General features: G+C 38.3%; 1 protein-coding gene across 6 annotated transcripts in view; it reads left to right on the top strand.

Moving 5' to 3' along the window:
* The window catches only part of hltf (helicase-like transcription factor), a 32,770-nt gene that overhangs the window by 2,221 nt on the left and 16,889 nt on the right, over window positions 1-13,660 (top strand). For 5 of the 6 annotated variants that reach the window (XM_057859380.1, XM_057859381.1, XM_057859378.1 and 2 more), the window contains 16 exons: window positions 583-749; window positions 861-985; window positions 1,074-1,150; window positions 1,656-1,727; window positions 1,829-2,020; window positions 3,718-3,792; window positions 3,862-3,886; window positions 3,969-4,020; window positions 7,491-7,558; window positions 7,641-7,682; window positions 7,764-7,877; window positions 7,985-8,079; window positions 8,165-8,308; window positions 8,451-8,589; window positions 11,763-11,834; window positions 11,928-12,063. In XM_057859380.1, coding sequence (XP_057715363.1) covers window positions 583-749; window positions 861-985; window positions 1,074-1,150; window positions 1,656-1,727; window positions 1,829-2,020; window positions 3,718-3,792; window positions 3,862-3,886; window positions 3,969-4,020; window positions 7,491-7,558; window positions 7,641-7,682; window positions 7,764-7,877; window positions 7,985-8,079; window positions 8,165-8,308; window positions 8,451-8,589; window positions 11,763-11,834; window positions 11,928-12,063 — 1,595 coding nt within the window. The remainder of the gene's footprint in view (window positions 1-582; window positions 750-860; window positions 986-1,073; window positions 1,151-1,655; window positions 1,728-1,828; window positions 2,021-3,717; window positions 3,793-3,861; window positions 3,887-3,968; window positions 4,021-7,490; window positions 7,559-7,640; window positions 7,683-7,763; window positions 7,878-7,984; window positions 8,080-8,164; window positions 8,309-8,450; window positions 8,590-11,762; window positions 11,835-11,927; window positions 12,064-13,660) is intronic. The other variant, XM_057859382.1, reaches the window with a different exon arrangement.

A 13,660-nucleotide genomic window follows, 5' to 3' on the forward strand; every position in this document is an offset into this window, starting at 1 on the left:
TGCTTACACAATTAAATTTAAGAATTTTTGTGTGGCGCTTTAACTTGAGAATATCCACCAATAAAGCTTTTGAAAACCGTTCATAAGAAAAAAAATGATTCATTGAGGCATTTCATTTGTAAAATACATGTTAAAAATGTTGTCATTGGGATTGCGTTTCTCTTTAGCACAGCACTTCTTTTTTCTTCTTTCAGAAAGAAAGCTGACCAATACGCGGGGTCTGAAAGACAAATTGTTTTTGGATTATCTTTAAATACCCACTACTTTTTTAGCAGAATTCTAGCTTTGTATAGTCTAATGTTCCTATTGTTGAAAGCACAAAGGTGTGTAATAAACAACTAGCACATTTATATTTTGCATTTTGTTTTCTTACTGTACCGAAAATGAACCGAACCATGACCTCAAAACCGAGGTACGTACCGAACCGAGATTTTTGTGTACCGTTACACCCCTAATAAGGATAGAAAATAAAGATATAGTGTCATGAACATCCATGTTTTCCTTCCACTTATGAGCAAACTAAGCTTGAATTCCAAAGTATTACATGTTTTTTAACCACTTTTATTGCATGACTGTACGCAGGTCAACCAAGGCGAATTGGTGGGCCTGGTGCGTGAGCCCCACAACCCATTTGACTGCAACGCTATAATGGTCGCCAACGTCTATGGCACCCAAGTCGGCCATATCAAGAGGGAGCTTGCTGCAGCTGTGTCATATGTCATGGACAACAAGCTGGCTAAAGTAGAAGGGTGAGATCATAATGTCCAATATGAGAATTGTTCAAATACTGACAAAAGTTGAGACAAATGTTTATACATCTTCGTGAATTGGCCTGAGCATTTGTCTCATTTCTCCACTAGAATGGTGCATTCTGGGACTAAAAACAAATTCTCCATGCCGGTGATTTTGTCTTTCTGGGGGCCAAACGAGAACAAAAACGAGATCGCTCAGTGTTTGATACGCCATGGCTTTAAACTTAACACAGGTGGAGTTCAATACACTCACTTCTGGGGCTGGTGTACTCTACTTGCTTAACGTACAGCAGCTATAATTACTTGTGTATTTTCACTCAGGGGCAAGTCAGAGGTTATACAGCACTGGCATGGCATCCAATAAAAGAGGCGTGACCATTCCACTCACAGAAGAGGAGGTAAAGCATTCCTTACACTAATATGTTGGCATGAAGTACCTGGAGTGCCAAAATATAAGTAAATAAACGTGTTCTTTAATGTTATATTTCAATAATTATTTTAAGATTTATGTATAGTTTTCAATTCTTATTATTTTGAATGTTAATATTTTTTTAATTATATCAATTTGAATAGTTTTTCAACATTGTTTTATTTCAGTTTTTTAATTTGATATCATTTTTGTTAATAAAAATTGAAAAAATTACAATTGGGAATGTATAAATGAAGGAAAATAGAAATAAAGTAGACATTGATTTAAATAAAAATACAAATATTGAAATAATATTTCAGGTACATAAATACAAATTGAAACAAATGTGTAAATACTGAAATGATACATTTTTAATGACTTATGTAATTTTGGCCCTCCCTGTCCTGAACACATTGCTCCGGGGACATTTTTTTTAATTTGCACATTGCTACGGGAGACTATTTTTTTCAACTGCTTATGATGGTCTCTTTCAGCTGAAGAATGCCTTTGATAACCTATTTGAAGGCCTGCTGGAGACGAGAGACGGTGAAAAGGAAGCAGCTGATGTATGGTCTTATGAGAGTGGGCCTATTGTCTTGATCACTGTTGTTTTTGTAGAACACAAGCAAAACGTTAATAAATGTGCCCTTCTCCTTTGTTCCCGTAGGCTGTGGTCACCCCTTTAATGCCACATCAGCGGCAGGCGTTGTCGTGGATGTGCGCCCGTGAGAACAAGTCCACGCTGCCGCCCTTCTGGGAGAAGCGTGGTGATCTCTACTACAACAGCCTCACGTGCTTCGCGGCCAAGGAGATACCCCAGAGGGTCCTCGGGGGGATACTGGCAGACGACATGGGACTGGTAAGCACATGCGCTCGACTTTATATTGTATATTAAACAACAAGTAGATCTATAAGATCACCAACGGTAGTTTTTACTATCATCGTGGATTTCTTCTGAAATGATTAGCTAAAGCATGTGGTTCGGAAATCGCTTTGTATGTAGCGTGTATATATATATATATATATATATATATATATATATATATATATACATACACACACAGTGGGGAGAACAAGTATTTGATATACTCACAATGGGAAAACCCATTGGCAGTGTATCAAATACTTGTTCTCCCCACTGTATATATATATTTGTGTTTATTTAAATATGGGGATTGCGTTGTACATTGTAAAGATGAACCTTGTCTTACAAGTTGGGGAGCCCTTATCAAAAACTAGCAAGTTTGTAAAACAGACATTTTTAAAACAGACAAGTTTATTTATTTATTTTTTGTTACGAGCTGTTTATTGGTCAATTTAATTATTAATTTTTCTGGGACTTTACAAGTACCCCAACGTGAATGTTTTTTTATTTTTTAGTAACGAGCCGGTGATTTGTCAATATAATGATTTCTTTGCTTTTTTTTTGCCAGCCAAAATAACTTAGAATTGAGTAAAAATGGAAATTTATTGGAAATTATAGAAACTAGAAGTGAACATCACAGCCAATGTTAGAATTCTTCTACTCTAAAGTAGGAATGTGCCGGTATGATATTCTGACTGTATGATAACCTTAAGCCAAAATATCATTGTTTCAAGGCATCACAGTATTGCAAATACAGCTCTAAAATATGTTACTTTGAGATATCTGGGTTTTGGAAAAAAACAAAAAACTTTTTCCTATTGAACAGGATTTTTATTTTTCAAAACATTAGCAAATTGGAACATAATGTTAAAATAAATTTTGAAAAATAACAAAATGGTCTAGATAAAATGAAAATAAATGCTGTCCTTTAGGTGAGCCACAGCTTAACATTATGAGTTTATGACCATCAGAACAAAAATAATTGAATTATTTTCCAATAAAAACACGTATGACTCGTATCATGTTTACATTTTACACACACACCCTCTCTTTCTTAACACAGACAGTTGCCAGAAAGAAAAAAGCAGTGCATGTTTTACCACCGCTAGACACACTAATCACGCTGGAGTAACTCTCGTAGCTGGTGGAAAAAACATTCATGACAGTGTTTACTAATATTTAATTTTGTATAAATACGAAATCATATTGGAGGTATTGCCTCCTCGGCAGCGACCCTCCGCAAACATGTTTTACATATCGTTTGGCCCTCCTCCTCTAAGCCGCGGCCGTCTTAAGTTTTCTGTAGCCGAAATATTCCCATACCGGCGATTTCGTTTTCTTCGATGGGGGAAAAAGTTAAGGAGTTTCACCTCCTCCAACTATCGTGTAGCACAGCTGACTCACTGACACTGCAAAAACCGGTGGGGAGGGTTGAGCCTTGCAGCTGCAAGGAGGGATTTCTCCATGCATTTTTGGGACATAAAAAATAGTTAATACCTTAGGGACAGTATGACAGAAAATTTTGGAGGTTTTTAAACCTTAACGTTTTCATACTACAGTATACCTTAAAACTGGTGATCGGCACATGTCTACTCAAAAGTAAAATAAATTTAGCAAAATACAAAATAACAGTAAAGTAGGTAGTTTACACTTTACGGCCATAAGAGTTTTAGCTAATATTTCTCCCACAGGGCAAAACACTGACTACCATCGCGCTGATCCTCACCAACTACCGTGACGGAGAGCCGCTTCCCGTATTCGACCGCGTAAGCGATGCGTTAAACATTGAAACGGCTTAGCACAGTGTTGTGTTCTAACGTTTTGTTGGTTTGCAGCAGGAGCACTGCTCTCCTCTGAAAGGTATGAATCACACGCTTTGATCAAATCCCAAAGTTTGTGTGGAAGAGCATCTAATCTAATCAAATGTGTTGTCACTCTGTAGTTGACAGAGCTGGACCAAGTGGCGCAGCGACTCGCCGTCTGCTGTCAAACCAGTATGTGTGACTGACATTTTTCCTACATGATTGAGTAGTAGCATAAATACTATAAATATCGTGCTGTACAGTGGAGCGTGCATGACTATAAGCCGCAGGTATCTAAATTTTAATATAGGATATTTTGGAATGATCAAAAATGTTTTTACTAACCAGACAGAATTACAAGTCCCACTGACAGGTGTGTTCACAGAGGCAATGAAAACATTAAGGCATTTCACTTAAAACAAACAGGTTTCCAGTATAACCAAGAAGAAAAAATATAATCCAATTTACATTGACTTCTTAGCTTGCAATGAATGGTGTCCTCTTAAAATCTCCATTGTAAACTCGGGGCAAAGAACTGTTAGCGCTAGCCATAACATAGCAGCTTGATCATAGTGCACTGTGAATGTCCATTCTTTATATATCTGCAAACTGCTCACGGCTAGCCCTGACTTGTTCTTTTCTAAAGGATCAAACATCGGACCGAACCTGCTTCAGCAATCAAAAACCTACCCTCCCTTACAAACTAGTGAGCCATGTGTTAGAAGAGTTGCTTCATCGTAGCAAACTGTACATGACTATAATCTATCAAAATCGCTCGTGGTTAGCTTTTTTCAGTACTGGCACCAAAGTGCTACTCTTGACAAAAGTCAGCAGGCACCTGTAAATATCTCATCTTCTGTCGAACATAGTAATGCTATATGAGCAGCAAAGCTAAAGGTGCACTTCACAATTTATTCGGTGTGTATACGGTAATTAGTAGAGACTGAACGCACCCTAACTGGCAACATCACAATGACGCTCCAGGCTGCTAAGCAAAATGAATGAATGTAACTTGTAATCACAACCCTTGTTAGCATGTGAAATTCCATAAATTGGCTGCTTTGCTAATAAAGATCGGGGTTTCCCCAAGGATTTTTTGAAGCAGTGGTGGTGGGCTGCATCAGAGTCGGACAGCCTCACTATGTCGTGCTCCGCCGAAATATTATCATGCATGACAAATGAGAATTTTTTTTTTTTCACATTTTTTCCCCTGAAGAAGAACCATAACAAAGATCTATTTGAAATATTTCATTAGCCAGGCTAATGTCGTAGCTCTCGGCTATGGTACATGTACTTGAAATGCGTAGCTGATTACAGCTTCATTACCCTGCGTAATAATACTTTTTTTCTCGTAGCAGTAGTACAACTTACAGCTCGTAGTCCTTCTTTTTCCTTTTATTTGGCCCTAATAAGTACTACATTATCACAACAATAATGGTCCTTCTGTTAACGGACCAATTTCAAGGAGTAGGGGGAAATTCTAAGAGCCGTGTAAAGAGTTTTGCTAGTTTTGGTGAAAAGGTGTTTTTTGTTGTTGTTCGTGAACTACATTTGCACACTAAAGAGTGACAATCATTGTTCGAGTGTCCCAGAGCTCGCGAAACTTGGCGGAAAAAAAGCGCATTTATCAAGGTTTCGTCAGCCGTGATTGCGTATATTCGTCTTCCGAAACAGCCTGATAGCACAGATATAAGTACACCTGCCCCTCTGCTATTGGATGCGTTGTTGACATTAGCGTGGCGGCGCTCTGGGCACTATTTTGGGACCCACCTCTCGGCGAAAATTCATTCAAACTTGCCGTTCTGTCTAAGACGCAGAGGTTGCGCTAGACTTTTTCGTTGTCTGTCATTTTGACTGACAGTGTCCTAAAAATCCGGTCATAATCTATTTTTACCCGTCACTTACATTTTTAAAATGATAATAATGACATATTCAAGAGTATTTAGTTTTCATTCATTTTTAATTAATATTCTGTCCGAACAAGCTTAACAAGAGGCAAACAGACAGCGGAGTGCACCAATCAGCGACGGGCAGACGTGCCGTTAGCAAAGCGACGAGGGCAGGACGAGGGACTTGCGCACGGAAGTAAACATACGAGGAGAACGGAGTTTATTCAACATGGCGAGCGCGAGACAGACTGTTGTCAATGTCTCGTGTCGATGTGTTTTAGCTCATTTAAAACTGAATTTACCGCGGATTGGAACATATTCTCGGCTCTCCCGCCATCCGTGTTGTTGTAGAGACGACTTTCGGCGCGCAAGAGTGACGTTGCTCGTGAAGAACACGTCACGCAAATAAACAAATCTGATTTGTCGATTGATTTTGTACCCACTCTGTGTCCCAGACTTTTCTCTCAGTGTTTGAAAAATATAGGGAGAACAGTCTGGCCGTGCCAGGCAAACACTCAGTTGCCTTGACATTTTTCCGAGTAAGGCCAACGACGTCATGCATCAAGAGAGACAATAGCTAATTAATATGCTCACTTGCCACCCTGTGGTCTGGGGTGTGAATTGCAACCTGTCAAAATGACGGATGGACTTCAGTTTTTTCCGTCACCGTTTTAAAAAACCGGTCAATGACGGAAAATATTCGGTTAACGCGACCCCTGCTAAGACGTCCGTCCACCGCTCAATTATGCCGAAAAGTCAGATCCAAAATACTCTAATGGATAGGGGGGAAGAAGGAGGAGTCTGTATTGGCTAACCCTCTTTATTGTGGCAACAATAATGAAGAAAAACAATTACAGCAGGCTGCCGCGATATGTGACCGCCATCTCTTGCTATCTTGCCCAATCTCCCATACTTCCTACTCTCTTCCCCCTACGTCGCTCCCCTGTCCGATCGTTTCTTAAGGGGGCCCCGCTTAGATACGGACATTACAATACACTAGGAATAGGTTGCTGCTGAACCCTTCACACTAGGCTGCCGCTAGTTTGAAATGGCCTTTAAAAAAAATCTCGTTTGCAAGGCGTGGCGTCTTATTTTGGTGTGGCGATGCGCCACAATCTTTTATATGTAAGAGAAACCCTGAAGATGCATGTCAAGTTTTACTGTCTGCTTAAAGAAATCAAACATCCTTTGGGCACAAAAGTATGCCCACTGTTGTAATTACTGCCTTCGAGTTGTGCACACTAACTAAATTGTTTTCTATATTCTATTGGGTTTATGCAGGTCATTAAAAAGCATTACAAGTCATTAAATGGACTTTGTCCAAATTCAGGCCTTAAAAAGCATTAAACTAAATTATGTAAACTTGATGGTTAAAATTTTTTTTTACATAACTTATCAGAGTTGTCTATTATCGGGTAGCTAATATCGTAACTTCAGTGGAAGTTCTTATTTTTCACAGAATGTTTACTGTGAAACCTAGAAGTTGTTACATTTATCAACAATAAAGTATCTATTGGAGCATCACAATACAATTAGCAATAATATGTTTAGTCCAAGACCACGTATATAACTATCGGTTCTGTATCAGATTATGTGGAGTTGGACTATATTGGTTAAAAAGTCATTATCGGACAACTGTACTTACAATTTGTGTGTGTGTGAAACTATCTGCAGTCGGGCATTAAATTAGTTTAAAGTGGCATTGAAAAGCATTACATGAGATTTGCTGTTACCTGTACAAACACTGTTCTAACTTAATTGTACATGTGCCAGGACCCATTTTCAGGAATCCTGTGTTCCCGCCTCATACAAAATGGAAACAGCAAAGCTATCAGAGAAAAGTAAGATCGTGAACATGTCCCTTTGTTTTTATTTTTATTTTTTTCGTGGCTGCTGCGTAGCTTTTAATGCTTTGCGTCACAGTTTCAGGCAAAAAAAATACAAAAAATAACAAGAGAAAATATGGTAAGTTCATCTAATGCACGTTTGCGCTGAAGTAGCCACATTTGATGTTTTACGTTTCAATATTGATGTGTGATTGTGCAGAGGCACCCATGGTCATGGAGGATGCAGATTTTGCCTCGGCGTTGTGCGGACTTCTGCAGTCGCCACCGCATACGCTCAAGAAGAAGAAGAAGAAAAAGGCTATCTCAACCCTGGGTGAGCTACTGCAGCTAGATAGGCTGCTGTTAATCAATAAAAATATTTATACATGCTGTCAAGCTCTACCGTGCGAGGATTTGAATGCTTGTCATTTGAACTTACAGCTGCCGATTACTACGCCGATGAAGACCCTGTTGACTCTGTATCGGCCGGGGCGACTCTCATCGTGTGCCCGCTATCTGTGCTCAGCAATTGGCTGGTAGGCACAGTTGTCGCTGCGGTGACAGTCTACTCTAGCGATCGTGACCAACAGGATTAATGGGAAGGCTTGTATGTGTTCTCAGGACCAGTTTGAGGAGCATGTCCGAGCAGACATCAAGCTGAAAGTGTACATGTACCACGGCCCTGACCGTAACAGGAGCACAAAGTTCCTCTCATCTCAGGACGTGGTGCTAACCACCTATAATGTGCTTTCCTCAGACTACTCAGTGAGTGATAATATGATAATTTTCACTGTAAAATTCCCAATGAAACCATTATTTAACATTGTGAACATTTCAAAATAATTTGTGGTTTCCCGGATGCCCTTGCTGCTCATTTATAGTCTAATGGTAATACATTTGTCTTCAGAATAAGAATAGGAGTCCTCTACATGAAATCAACTGGTTGAGGGTGGTGCTAGACGAAGGTCACGTGGTCCGGAACCCCAACACGCAGATGAGCAAGTCCGTGCTCGACCTTAGAGCACAACGGCGCTGGATTCTGTCTGGTATGTAGACACACACTCACTTGCATACACCCAGAATTATTTTTATGTATGTTTATTCATATTTTATGTTTTTATCTTTATTGTTTTTAAAATGACCGCTTTTGAACCTTTTTACGATTAGTACCATCTAAGAAAAATACTTAGCTCCACACCTACTAAAACACTAGCCTTTGATTATTGTCTATCATTGAAGGCCATAAACATCCAATCCATTTTAACCAGGAGAGGCTTGCCGCAAATTATTGCTGCCAGCCCTGATTATGGGCAATATGACCTTAAAATGAAATCTGATTTTTTTTTTTTTTCTTCAAATTTTTGCCCCCCCACCACCAACAACGCCCTATTTTTTTAAGGAGACAATAAGAACAAAAGACAGAATGTTCAAAACAAGTTTTCAAAAGTTAAATGTTAAGCTAAATTTCCGTAATTTTCGGATTATAAGCCGCTACTTTTTTCCTTCATTTTGAATCCTGTGGCTTATCGTCCAGTGCGTCTTATTTGTTGATTTATTTGGGTTAATAGGTAACACTTTATTTGACAGCGGTGTTATAACACTGTCATAAAACTGTCACAATTATCACATGACACGATCATGGGTCTTACTGAATGCTTATGTCAGAGTAGAATAGAATAGTAGGTGTTATCCGGCAAATTACGTCACTAACTCCATTTATGTCCAGCTTGGATCTTCGACATCCATTCAAAAGTGAGATAATTTGCCAGATAACACTAAATCACATATGTTATAAGCATTCATTAGTGCTCAGGACAGTGTTATGTCATAATTATGAATGTCTTATGACAGTCTTATGGCACCACTGTCAAGTAAAGTGTTACCAAATACCATAACTAGCAAGTAATGAAACAACTGGAAAAGTAACTGAAGAAATAACATTAATTTTGATTCTTTAGCGCTGCACTGCATGCTAGGAGGCCTGTTGGACAACAACAGTGTTGACAGCAGGTGGCACCTTAGGTTGACTGTCTCTCACAAGGGAGCAAAGATGGCCAAATGAAGCTTCTTGAAGCAATGAAGCTTGAATTGGTTCAAAGCTTCACGGTGGTTTATTGGGTGTTAATGGCAGTCGTATGATGCTGCTGTCAAAATTAAGTGTTACCGGTTAATATCTTTAGCTGTAAATTTCCCATAATACAGTGAGGACAGCTAAGGCTTATAGTCCGGTGCGGCTTATCTATGCACAAATGCCATTTTCGTGCCAAATTTGGAGGGTAGCGGCCTATAGTCAGGTGTGCCTTATAGTGCGAAAATTACAGTAATGCAAAACATCTGTCTTACATTATATTTTTCTCTCCTCATATTTGCACTGTCAGCCCCAAATACAAAGTAATAACTCCACTCAGAAAAATCTTTCTTTGGGAATTATGTACCGTATTCATACAAATGCTTGCTAGATTTCCTTTTTTTTTTTTTTTTTTTTTTTTTATTTAATTTTATTTTATTTTTATTTTTACAAATTACAACCCAAAACAGTCATTTGATTGTTTTTGTTTTTTAATTATCAATTAATTGCCCAGCTTAGCAGGACATCTATGGCCGTCAATGGCAATCAATGTTGAAATGGGCACAAATGATAATCAAAAATTGTTTTATTGCTAAAAAGTATATACCACTAGAGCAGTCCTTCTCAAGCTGTTGGGCCCACTGGGGTGCGCGTTGTCTATTCTAGGATGGATGCGAGTGAACATGCCTTTTTATGCTGTACTAGAATAATGTGTAATTACACATTCACTGCAGTAGATTGCAATGGTGCTCTTTTTGGCAAAGTGCGCTGGGAGTATTGGCGCTCTGTGTCAGGTATTTATGTACGTAGGTTACATACACATGCAGCACAGAGTGGGAGATCCAATTGACAAACCTTCAACCGACTACATGAATAAATAAAGGATCAAAAGGTGGAGAAAGACAGAACTTGAATGCTCTGTAAGCCTGTCGCGATATGTCATAATAAGTCAAATTATAGCACGGTAAATAAAAATGAGGGCGGTAATTTTCCCTGCTGCGATTTGTCACTGCGTGCATGCATTTGTACGTGCGTGTACACATGCACATGCATGCATGTTGATTGAATGAGAAAGTAGCTTTCACAGATGTTTATTGGCCATCGAAACGCCGTAGAATTAAAGTTCAGACACTTCTACATCAAACATTGTAAAATATTATCATTGCTACATTGACGCTAATAGAAAAAAGACTATGTATTAACCACTTTAGCCTGCCATAAAACACTGGAAGTCTTCTCCACAATGCAAAATTGCAGTTATAAGATAACACTTCAAAACATGAAAACTCGCTGGATTAAATAATTTGCAAGCGATGCTAACTAAAGAAGAAATCTATTACTGACGCTACACGCTTGACGAAAGGAAAGGGCCCTTTGTTTGTTTTTTTTGTTTGTTTTTTCTGTGTGTAAAGCTTACCATTTTTGGCTTAGCAAATGTACTTCCGGTGAACATTTCAAAATAAAAGCACATGTTCAGATTTCTAGATGCAATCGCATATACTTCAGATGAAAAATTGTTGGTAATGGTAATATGATGTAATAAATGATATTTTAATTTGTTAAATGTGCACATTGCAGGACAAGATAAGTCATTTTGGATCAAATTAACACTTTTAATGGGCTCTAATTGGCAGACAACAAAATGACATTGGGTTTCTCACCTATTTCATATTTTGCATTTAACTAGCTTTAAAATGACTCATTATGCATTGTGTTTTTAAAAGATATTTATAAATTTTAATATAGTTTGTTTTATTCAAGAATAACAATTTATAGCATTTGAATAGATGATTTATTAGGATGTATTGTCACTATATTAGTGGTTTATTGATTAGAAAAAAACAAACGTGCAATAATCTCGCATATCAGCTATAATTTATGAGACAAATATCGCCTACTAAGTTTTTATCGCGACAGGCCTAATGCTATGTAGCCCTCAGCTTCACTGTGACTGTTGGGAGATGGAGTAAAATGTGTTTTTACTGTTTACAAATGCACACTATCGCTCATAAACTGCTTGAGTTCATAACGAAAATGTGTTGGATCCGAGGGGTGGGACTTAACCGAAAAAAATTGAGAAGCACTGTACTAGAGGAATCTTTGACTGTACTCAAGTCCTGTTCCAATGCATGCAAATCTGTGTTTTTTCAGCTGTTCTTTGCCGAGTATTCTTTGACTTGCTAGACAGACCAACCCAATCTGGATTATTCCAACGTGGCGGAGGTCTGCCCGCAACTGAGTGTCACTGTCAGCCGACACGGCAGCGCCACCGACACGCACTCGAACTCACGGCCGCTGTCCATTGTTCCAATCCAGGCACACCCATTCAGAACAGTGTCAAGGACCTGTGGATGCTGCTAGCCTTCCTGCGCCTCAAGCCGTTTGATGTGAGGGAGTGGTGGAATCGGGTTATTCAGAGGCCCGTGATGCAAGGCGACAGAAACGGTCTGAAGTAAGGCATCTTTAATCATTTATCAATGAAGCAACTAGGCTTGAATGCAAATCTCACTTTTTATTTAAAACACTACCCATGGATGGACACACAAATAAGTGTGACGTCATTGGGGCTATTCACGAGCTGAAGAGTCTGGGAGCACACAAAATATTTTATTTCAATATGATTTAAGGAAAGAGTCAACATCTTAACATTAGCAACCTTACAAACTCATTGCTACTCAAACGCCAACCCTTAGCTTGTAAGACTAAACACGACCTATTGCGAATTTTAAGCATAAATAAAAAACATTAATCCTCTGTCTGACGAACACATTTTATAAATTCCCTCTCAGGTTTTAGGAAATGGATATATAAACTGATCTGATTTGATTACAGACATAACGCAACATCTATACACGTGTACAGGCAGTGGACATGGAGCGGAAACCATGCTTGTGGTTTCGTTTAGAAGATGCTAAACAGGAAGTGCATAACGTGATGACATCCGTTTTGTCTTTCACAACTCAATGCAACTTTATTCTTACGTAAGATAGGTGTCTAGACTTGGAGACACAAAATTATTCTTAAAAGAGCCATATGTAAGAATTGCACTCCAATTACTCATTAAATTGCCTTAATATTTCACAATACATAAAAAACGTTTTTGCAAACACTCCTAACATGGTTCTTAATCGTAAAGCTAAGATTTTCCCATTTTAAAAGTCAAAAAGCTAGTTTTGATTACGTGTTAACAATGGATGACCCGCCCTCCGATAATCAGCCAATTACGACATCCATAATCTGTAGGCTACTTAAGCGTTCTATTGTTAACCATCTGAGTTGTATGATCACGCCGGCGTGATCAATCACGCGGTGTCTTTAAAGCCACGTAAAATATCAACTTTATCAGCACTGCTTGAATGTTTGGATTAGGGCTGCAGCTATCGAATATTTTAGTAATCGAGTAATCGACTGAAAATTCTATCGATTAATCGAGTAATCGGATAAAACTTTTTTTTTTTTTTTAGGTAAAGAGAAATTATAAATATACATGAGAAAAGACATTTAATCCAATATTGAACCATTTTCAGTCAATCAGTGTCTTTATTTTCGATGTACATTGTTGAAAACAGCCAACAATTGCATCTCAGATGTGACTAGAAAAAAAATTCACTGCTTAGATCTTATTAAAAAAAAACATATTTCTTACCTAAAAATGTAATTACGCTTGATAACACACATAACTTAATAGGTAACAGTTTATTTGACAGCGGTGTCATAACACTGTCATAAAACCGTCATAATTATGACATGACACAATCATGGGCCTTACTGAATGCTCATGTCATAGAGTAGAATAGAATAGTAAGTGTCATCTGGCAAATTACGTCACTAACTCCATTTATGTCCAGCTTGGATCTTTTACATCCATTCAAAAGTGAGATAATTTGCCGGATAACACTAAATACATATGTTATAAGCATTCATTAATGCTCAGGACAGTAGAGCTGGGAATCTTTGGGCACCTAACGATTCGATTACGATTACGATTCAGAGGCTCCGATTCGATTATAAAACGATTATTGATACACCCCACTCCTTTTTTTTTTTTT

This window comes from Corythoichthys intestinalis, chromosome 15 (assembly GCF_030265065.1).
Source record: "Corythoichthys intestinalis isolate RoL2023-P3 chromosome 15, ASM3026506v1, whole genome shotgun sequence".
NCBI lineage: Eukaryota > Metazoa > Chordata > Actinopteri > Syngnathiformes > Syngnathidae > Corythoichthys > Corythoichthys intestinalis.